Below are 10200 nucleotides of genomic sequence, written 5' to 3' on the forward strand. Positions count from 1 at the left end.
TTATGGGCGAGACCCAAAATAACATCCACCGAAAGATGCTGGCCTCATCATATGATGTTTTACAGTGTTGCTACATGCCCTGAGCAACATGGAAGGGCAGGCTAAAAACAAAATTTTATTATCACTCTTTAGTTTCCTTGCAGAAAAAATATCAAGGCTCCAAGTGAGCCTCTCCAGCCTTCCTATGACTGCGAGTGGTTCTCTGGTGGCTTTCACATCACCTACTACCTGATCTTTTCAGTTGGTGGTGTACAGAACCTGGGACTAGATACAAAACAGGTGCTCTACCACAGCCCCTCCCCAGAGGAGGGGAAAATGGTATATACAGTGATGAGTTCCTTGGGAGAAGTGTGAAGCTGAGAGAGCATTGAGAGAACTGTGAAGAGCCCAAGGTCACCCAGCTGGCTGCATGTGGAGGAATGGGAAATCATTAGAGGCTGCAGCTCTTAACTACCCCAGACTGGCTCTCTTCCAAGTATTAACCAGGCTCACAGGTCAAGCCATCCTGGGTCAGCCAAGTTTATTCTGATACAGAGAGCAAAACCTGCCCTCCACCATTGACCCTATGGGGCTTGGTCGTTCCTTGCAGAGAAACTGGAGCCTCAGATCATGTGCCCAATGGATCCTTATGCTACAAAAGCCTTCCCTCTTTGCCCAACCCACCCATCTTGGTGGGTATTCTGTTGGTAGCAACAGCTGCACTGTCAATACCAGGTGTCATTGCATGAATTGTCTTTGTGCTTTGGGTTAAACGGCATTGCCTCAATGACTCAGGTGCATCCTTTGCTTACTGCCAGAGGGAGGCTGACTTTTGTGGTTTATAACTGCTTAGAGATAATGTTTGGAGGGAGGCAGTTCTGCCTTCTTTTTCCCATGGTTTCAAGCAGACATAATGTCTCAAAAGTTATGCCTTTCCCATGGAATAAGAAATTAAAACATCCTTGAAAAAGTGTTTTTAGACTTTTTTGTTAGTACCTTGGGTTAAAAATATTTATTTACTGCTTTTCTTCCCAAAGTGGCTTACATCATTCTCCTCTCCCTCGTTTCATCCACACAAAACCCCCATGAGGCAGAGCACTTGTGACTGGCTCAAGGTCACCCAACAAGCTTTCAAGGCAGAGTATAGATTTGAACCTGGGTCTCTCAGATGCTAGTCCAACAACCACTATGCCACACCGGCTTAAAGATTATTCAGATCCAGCTTTTCTTTGCAGTGTTTTGCTGCAGGTTCAACTAGCAAAAGTACAACAGAAAATAAAAATTGTACACTAAACCATATAGCAAAATTATGCATAATATACATTTCTGCAATTTGCATGAGTTACAGGATCTAAGTTTCCTGGGTGTAGTATTTAGATTTCTTGGGTCAACAAATTAATTTTTTTTTTGCATAGGTGCAAAAAATAAATAAATAGGATTTTGCCTAAATTAGTGGAACAGCTTAACCACATCCATTCTCTCAGTGCTCCTTTGCCACAAACCCCATGACTTTGCCAACCAGCAGGGTTTAACATGAAGTCAGGATACAATATCTCAAACCCAGTCAGCCACCAATTCAGTGTATCGTGGTTAATATTCCTTGTCCTGGCGTAAATGCAAGGCCAAAGGGGTTTCTGTTCTTCATTGAGTATTTTCCCAAGGCTTGGGCCTGCGGACCATTTGGGAAGGTGTTGGGCTCTTGCATGTGGCAGTTATATTTAGCTTCTGGAGTCCAGGAATGTTCTGTCCAGTCTGGACCAGGTGAAGGATCTCAGAGAAAGAGGAAGAAGGCTCTGCGGCATGGGGTTGGCCTGCAAGGTCCTCTTTAGCCTCTTCCTTTCCGTCGCCTTCAGCAGCAGGATGAGAGCTGGTTGCTACAGTCTCCATTCTAGTGGATGAGATTACTTGTCATCAGATTATGCACCTGGGGATCAGAAGAAGGGAAAGAGCCTTGAGAACATGCTTAAAAAGGAAAGAATTGTTTCCAAGTTTTAAACAACTGGAGTTTGAAACTCTGTTCCAGATTAATTTTCGCTTGAAAGTAAAAAAGCAATGATGCATTATATTCTCTATGACCATTATTAAGTTAATAAATTAGTGGAACTTTAAAAGTGGTCAGCAGGCAAGCCTATACACGCAGAACTGCGCAGGGTAGCAATGCTACTGATGGTCACTTCCTGTTCTTCTAGCAATGGATGTGGATGGGACTGACAGTACTGGAAAGAACAACAAGAGTTGAGTCAATAACATCTTTAAGACCGACAAATATTTTTCAAGGCATGAGCTTGGTTTTAAGGGTGCTATTGGACTCAAATTTTGTTGTGCTACTTCAGATCAACACGGCTGCCCGCTTGAATCTAGTATTGGAAAGATGTATCTGATCTCCAACACAGCCCTTCATCCTGAAATTTTCTTCAATTATGCACAGTATATTGCTTATTCTAATCCAAATGGTGGTGGTGCTTCAACCAAACTCCCTCAATGTGTAAAAGCAAGAGTTGCTTTATGCAATTTGAAGCACTGGCTCTGAAGTCATTAGGAGGTAAAAATTACCCCTGCAGTGTTGCATGCTGACAGTATCTCATCAAAATAGATCCAAGTGAAACGGTAATGTGACTGCACAATTTTAGATCCTTGGTGTACTAATATGACACACAGTAGGGACAACAGCCTGTGCTCATGTTACAGCCCACACTTCTCCCAAGGAACTCATGATTATATGCACCATTCTCCCCACCTCTGGGGAGAGGCTGTGGTAGGGCACCTGTTTTGCATAAAGCCCCAGTTTCAGGACACCAGCACCTGAAAAGATCAGGTGATGTGAAAGCCACTAGAGAACCATTGCCAATCATAGGGAAGGCCTATGATCTGGCTTTCAGCAAAACAGCACCGTGTTCTCCTCACCACAGCCCATAAGTCACACAGTCTTGTTTCCATGTAAGTGTGTGTGTATGTGGTTAATAGCAGGCGCTTTCCCAATTGTGGAAAGAAGACATTAAGAGATTTGTTGCTAGTCCCATCCCTCTCCACTACCTCAACATTTTTATATCTCCCATGTTTTTGTGAAGGACAACTGAACCCAAAGGGCAGATTTTGTTACTTCAGCAAGGAACTATCCAATCTTCCATCATCTTACACCATGTTCGTTGTGACGCTGTTTACTAATTTACTATCTCCTTATAGCTGTAGTTTTATTATTCTTGTTCCGTTGCCTGAGGAAGGGTGCCTACACGCGAAAGCTCACGCCTTCAATACATCTTTGTTGGGTCTTAAAGGTTCCAATGGACTCAGATTCTGCTGTGCTGCCTCGGACCAACACGGCTACCCACCGGAATCGCATCTCACTTGTTTATTCGCTTATGCCCCGCCTTTCCTGGTAGCTTCAGGCGGCTTCCGAATCCCCCCAGAAAACACACCATAAAACAAACAAGCCCAAAGATACGCCCCCGCCATTCAAAGCCCCAGCAAGAGGAAGGGCCTTGCAGGCAGCGCCTCCTGCTCCACCCTTTCTTCCGGGGAACTCCGAGGCCTGGCACGGGGCCTCCTCAGGAGAAAGGCCGGCTTCATCGGAACGCGCAGGCCGCCCGGATCTCTCCCCCCTCGCGCCTACCGCTGGTCCTTGCCTCCCGAAAAGCACCCGGTCCCGGCCCGGCTGCTCCACTGCACGCTTCCCGGGAATGACCGTGTGGGTGGAGGGAGGTGTCAGGCTCTACCAAGAGCGGCTTCCTAGCAGGGGGAGCTCTCGGCCTGGCTGAGCGCCTGCTCGCGGTACGTGCCTTCCTCGCTTTTGATTCCTTCGCCTCCGCGCCTACTCGAGGAATTAACGCAATTGTCAGCCCCCTTTCATAGCAATCAATCAGTCTGCCAGCTGCAGATCCATTATTGCATACAAAAAGGTGTAGTTCTAAAGGGGGGGAGTCTTTGTGTTTCAGCAGGAACCGTGTAGCGCACGGGTTTTGTAAGCTGGTATTTAAAAAAAATTAAGTTTAAAGCATGCCTGATTAATCAGGAGCACACTATGTAAACCACTGAGTCTCAGGAGAGGGCGGTATATAAATGTTTGGTTGATTTCTTGATCGGTCAAAAAGTGTGTTGGGGTTGATAAATGAATCAGGCCAGGAGTATACAGAAAGATTGTTTATGGAAACATAGTCTACACGAAAGGGTTTCGTCAAATCACAAGGAATGCTATAGGAATGGGATGCCATAAGCCAATAGCTATGGAGCTGCAGAACAGACTCCTCACACTACTTTCTGGAACAAAATAATCCACTTCAACACAGGCTTCACCAAGACCCATTCCTGCCAGCTAGTCAGAAGGATGCCATGAGAGACGTACGGCAAAGGGAGGACAGTCTAAAAATAAAATGTAATAATAAATATCCCGAGTCAACAGGAATGCACCCTTCCCCCCAGTTGCTCACTGGGATAACAGATGGGGCATTTTTCCCAGGCCAGTTGGCAACCCTTCCTATCAGATCAGCATAGCTCACCCACCAGGCTTGCCCAGAACACACAGCTTATCCCGCCCACGTCTTTGAGATGAAAGCGGTGGTTCTCAGGAAGTGAAAAAGATTCTACACTTCTCCATTCTACCCTTTTTCAGCGGTCCTAGGAAATCCTAGGTCGTTCCATGTATCACCCGTGACGTTTAATATAAACCACCCTGAGCCATATGGGTAAAGGTAAAGGTAAAGGTATCCCCTGTGCAAGCACCGAGTCATGTCTGACCCTTGGGGTGACGCCCTCTAGCGTTTTCATGGCAGACTCAATACGGGGTGGTTTGCCAGTGCCTTCCCCAGTCATTACCGTTTAACCCCCCAGCAGCAAGCTGGGTACTCATTTTACCGACCTTGGAAGGATGGAAGGCTGAGTCAACCTTGAGCCGGCTGCTGGGATCGAACTCCCAACCTCATGAGCAAAGCTTTCAGGCGGCTGCCTTACCACTCTGCGCCACAAGAGGCTCATTGAGCCATATGGGAGGGCAGTATAAAAATCTAATCTAATAAATAAAAATCAATCAATCAAGGCACATGCATAGTTCTTTTCGTGGCCCAACTTTGTTTTGAACTGCTGCTTTTATGCCCTCTTGTGTCACCACGAGAGAGGCCAGCAACAGTTGCAGACACCAGACTGGGTGAATGGGGTGGGGGAGGTTGGCTTGTTCACTGGAGACCAGCTGTATTTAGGCAGCTGCACAGTCACCTCAGCCGTTAGAGATGGGAAGGGAAGCCCAAAGTCAGGCAGCAAGAAACAGTCAGGGATGGCTTGGCGCACTGTCACGAGCATGCTGTCTACCCGTCTTCCTGCCCCTCAAAAGATGCAACAGACTCTCCACATTAAACTGCCTTGGCAGCCAGTCAGGCACCTCCTGACGAGTGCAGCACTTCAGCTTCTGACCGGTAGGTAACAATTCCTTCTTTACACGCTTGTAGGGGTCAGATGCTACTTAGGGAGAGCAGGGAGAAGGTAAACCCCCTAAACAGAAAAATGTAAGGCCTCTCCAACTGGTTTTTAGACTGTTCTGCTCTGACCTTTCCCAGGCAAGAGTTCAGTTACTCACTGGGTTCAATTTCTATCTTGCCTTTCTTACAAGAAGCAGCTTAAAGCCCCACGTCAACCCTCAAAATACAAGTAGAACAAAAAACAAACAGGAGTATTGTGGCATCTTGATTGCTGGCAAATGGTCTTGCCATAGTGATGTTTCCCTTAGGTTATCCTGATGGGCAGAGTTACACTCTTCTCTTCTTAGAAGTGTGTAATGCTGCTTTGGCTTGCCAAAACTGTGAAAGTGGAGAAATCTAGCTTTTCTCGAAAGGAGCCCCAAGTGGTAAATGCCAGGCAAGTCCTTGACATGTAGAGAATCAAAAGCCCTCCTATTCTGTTACACTGCACAAGTTATTATGCACATGTCTCTTTGAAACAAGGAATTTTATTCTACCAGCAGGTAGCTCTTGGGGCCTGTTTCCAGTCTTGTCACCGCCACTCAATGTGGTAATAAATGGCGAAAGGAAGACACTGGTGGCTTGTGTGGTGAGTGACCTCTCAGAGGATGCATCAGATACTATTTGGTTTTCCAATGGAAATGGTAGCCTGCTGGAGTCGTTCACCTATGTGGCTTCTGGAGAAAGAAATGGCAGTTTCAGCACAGTCTCTCAGCTTGCCATTCAAACCACAGAATTTGAATCGTGGGATGCAGTTACTTGCTACGTTGCTCCAAACAAAACTTCAAGAATGTGGAACACCACCTCTCTCCAGATCTCTGGTATTTATCAAAGCAACAAACAAAACAAAAGACCTTACCTGAAACATACATAATTATCCGTCAAGATATGCTCTGGAAAGATAATTACTGAACAGTGCAATTCTAGGCAGAATTATTTATTATCACTGATTTCTGTGGGCTTAGACTGGAGTAACTGCACTGGATTGCCCAGTACATTTAAATGTTTATTACCCCGCCACTTTTATAATCAAGGTGCTTAAAATACAGCTACAGTCCTATTTGCAATAACCACAGCAAAAACAATTTAATTCTAACCAAACTATAAATATACTATTGGACCCCCCTACATCTAGCTACTGAGGTTGTACCAGTGGTTATTGGTATACACCTGCCATGTCCGTAGAGCCTTCCCTCTCCCATTCTGCTATATTGATTTGCACATTTTCTCCCTAAAAACTGAAAGATGATAGAATGCACACATTTCAAGAATTTCAGCTCAGCAATCAATCTGGAAATTTTGAATAATACAGCAAAACAGCAGCTTGTAACTAAACAGGAATTTTATTGATCTTTCCTCTGTAACAGTCGATTATTCCTTTGCCTTATAGAAGAAAGTATAGAAGATTCATGCCTGGATGAAAACCATAGAAGTAAGCATACATTTTTCCTTGTTCCCAGTCTTAGTGCACTATGAATTCTGAGCTGGAGCCAGATTTTCAAGGAGAAAGGTATCAAAATATTACAAAGCTTTTGCCTCACATGCAATAAAGAATTAACTCCAGAACTATAATAATAATCATACATTTTATTTTTGTATCCAACCATCCTAGATATCACATGGCAGGTAACAACATGGCTTAAAACAATCAATTTCATACTAAAATCAAAATATTAACATTAAACAAAACATTTTTATAGTTTACACTAGCCTCCTCCTAATTTGAGCTAGGCAGAGTTCAAGATCCTTGGTATTAGAGCTTTGTTTCTTGCTCCCCAAAAATCTGCTACTGGACTCGAATCTAGCTCGAATCCTTTTTCAAGTTTACTATGATTGGACATGAAGCACTGTGTGGTTATCTCATGTAGAGCTGGTGAAAAACAAGTCATGTTTGGGGTTCTGACTCTAAGGAAGAAACAAACCTTTTCCAGTAAAGGCTCTGCATTTGGGGCAAGCAAGCACCACTGAAATTGTTGGAGTATCCCCGCAATACCGCTAAATATTCTGCAAAGCTTGCCTGTGGTTTAGAGAGGCAGAATGCAGATCGTCCAGGAGAGAATGCATTGAAGTGCACTCATGCATATTTAGGTGAACAGGTAGACAGGCCTATACACAGGTTAATAGAGGAGGTATGTACCTGTCTCTGGATATAGTTCTGCTGTGAAGGTAGCTCTGCAGAATTTTAATTATTGTATTTATTTATTGTTTGGTGACAGCCCAGGACCAGATATCATCCACTGAAATTCAGCATATGTGTTCTCAGATCCTGCTTCTTTTGGCCATCCGAACATTGCTGTTCAAGCTTCTCCTGACTAATGTGTTGATTACTTGTTGCTTCCTTTACAAGAGGTGAGAATAACTTAAACACACAATATGTAACTAAAAAACCCAACCTACACTGAATTAAAAAGATAAATAGCTGCTGATAAATAACTAAGAGTGTATGTCCCCAATGCTATAGAAGATGCCAGTGTGAAATGATAGACTTATAATGGAGTACTAGTTACTTTCCAGTTCCAGCAGCTTCAGGAAGATCATTTTTTTATAAGTCTAATCATAGTTGAGGGTGTGGGATCTCTTCAGCAAGTAATTTGAAAGGACAGCAGATCAGTTTTCTGTTGCTACCCATGTAGTGATCAAAATATATGCAGAACATCATTGCCTATGCTGTTCTCCAGATTTTAAACAAAAACAATGTTGATTTCTGCTTGGGAGAGGATCAGGAATATGAACCTTGCTTCCAAGAAAGTGTTGGACATATTCACTGTCTTCCATTTCTTTTGAGAACCAGACTGGGGAAACCTGGGTTCCAGTTCCATTCAACCCAAATGCCTACTGGATAGCCTCAGACAGGTCATTTTCTCCATGCTTAATTCACTCATGGTGATCCCTTGTCCTGAAAAAAAGTCAATTTCACAAGGTTGCTGTGGTGATAAAGAGTGTCGCTTCACACATACCAGCCTGAGCTCCTTGGAGGAAAGATGGGGATTTGATGTTACAAATCTACTGATAAATCTCTCAGCTTGTCATAATGATCTCTCTCTCCTTTCAGCAAAGACTCAGTGCCACATCTGAAGTCCCACGATTGTCCTGCAGTTCTTCCATACAAAGTTAGATTTTATTTTACTCCAGTGTACATTTACCATGGACAGCACAAAGAGCAAGGGATTGTAGGGTTAAGATAACTTACCGCACAATCCTACATTTGTTTAAGACGTAAAACCTCTTGAGTTTAATGTGACATAAGTTTTGAGCAGTACAAAGTTTGGGCATATCTCTCAATAAAAAGAAAGCGATGTTGGTAGATTTGGGTTTTCGCACTAGTTTCATACCTTGCAGTGCTGAACTACAGTAATCAGTGAGGACAAATGAAAGCAGAAGTTCAGAGAACATTCCTATCAAACAACAGTTCATTCAAAAGTGACTTTTTTACCTGGAGAGGAAAGTCTTCACTTCACTTGGCTTGGAATAGCCAGTTTTGCTGTGGCTTTCTTTCATGCCAATAACTGATCAGGCTGTGACCAGACCAGACACCCACCCTCAGTCTGTGCACAAATCCTGATGGAAAATCAGGTATATCATCCTTCAAGACCATTATTGGTGAGGAATATGCAATAAATAAACCTCTTGTTATCATTCTGTTCCCATGTGATATATCTGTGATTTATGGAGTCTTCTTTATATTACTGAACTTACTGTCCAGTTCCTGTAAATCTGTTTTTCACTATGGTTATATCTAAAACAATGAGTTGCAGTCTGAGGTCTGACATCAGAATATGATTTCTTCAGGACTATGTATGATCCCTCAGAAAGACAATTTACCTGCAAATATGTGTTTGGCAGCCTGTGAAATAGCAGTTGAAAGGTTTGAAGAAAGGTAGAGAGTTGATGAGGTAGTGGAAGATTAAACACCATGGGTACAGGGTTTTTGTTTGCTCCGATGCTGGAAGTGTGTACTTGAACTGATGCAATTTTTCAAGTGTACATGTGCTTCCATTTACTCTCTGCTTGTATATTTGTAAATAAAGGGATTTTTACGGATCTCGGAGATATAGTTGTGTTAGTTTGTTGCAGCAAAATTAAACAAGAGTCTAGCATCACTTTAAGCACATTATTTTTTTCTAGTTCATTACACCAGAAGAGATCCCTGAAGCTGTTAGCAGAAAAATATTCTGTGTATTATTAGAAGTATAGAGCCTCTTGTGGCGCAGAGTGGTAAGGCAGCTGTCTGAAAGCTTTGCCCATGAGGCTGGGAGTTCAATCCAAGCAGCCGGCTCAAGGTCGACTCAGCCTTCCATCCTTCCGAGGTCGGTAAAATGAGTACCCAGCTTGCTGGGGGGTAAACGGTCATGACTGGGGAAGGCACTGGCAAACCACCCCGTATTGAGTCTGCCATGAAAACGCTAGAGGGCGTCACCCCAAGGGTCAGACATGACTCGGTGCTTGCACAGGGGATACCTTTACCTTTACCTTTTATTATTAGAAGTAATCCAAGTTAATGTCCTGGCAAATTCAGTTTTAGTAAAGACATTTCAGTTTAAAATGTTAAGAATGACCCTGGTTTGCCCAGATCAAAGGGCTGGAATATTCAACTCCAGTCATAAAACTGGAGACAAAGAGTCAGACACCAAATTCTCTTTTGTCATATAAAATGATTACAACGAAAAACCCTACTGCTATCTAGCCAATAGCCTTTTTGTACTGAAAGGTCGAGTGGGTACCAGGCTGGCGCAAAGGCAAAGACGCACCAATCAGGAGCCAGTCAGACTCTCCTTCA

At 43.6% G+C, this 10200-nt stretch overlaps 1 protein-coding gene across 5 annotated transcripts; it reads left to right on the forward strand.

Moving 5' to 3' along the window:
- Positions 1–3409: 3409 nt before the first annotated feature.
- PTCRA (pre T cell antigen receptor alpha) lies at positions 3410–9464 on the forward strand. 5 transcript variants are annotated; one of them, XM_077336331.1, is made up of 6 exons: positions 3410–3747; positions 5300–5381; positions 5924–6244; positions 6814–6855; positions 7640–7772; positions 8476–9464. In XM_077336331.1, the coding sequence occupies exons 2-6, from the start codon at positions 5300–5302 to the stop codon at positions 8606–8608; spliced, it is 711 nt and encodes a 236-aa protein (XP_077192446.1). In that variant the 5' UTR covers positions 3410–3747; the 3' UTR covers positions 8609–9464. The 5 variants fall into 5 exon arrangements, with proteins under 5 accessions (XP_077192446.1, XP_077192453.1, XP_077192433.1 ...); XM_077336338.1 differs by having other exon boundaries at positions 5927–6244; XM_077336318.1 differs by having other exon boundaries at positions 3410–5381.
- Positions 9465–10200: the final 736 nt, after the last annotated feature.

The sequence above is a fragment of the Paroedura picta genome, chromosome 1 (assembly GCF_049243985.1).
Source record: "Paroedura picta isolate Pp20150507F chromosome 1, Ppicta_v3.0, whole genome shotgun sequence".
Taxonomy (NCBI): Eukaryota; Metazoa; Chordata; class Lepidosauria; order Squamata; family Gekkonidae; genus Paroedura; species Paroedura picta.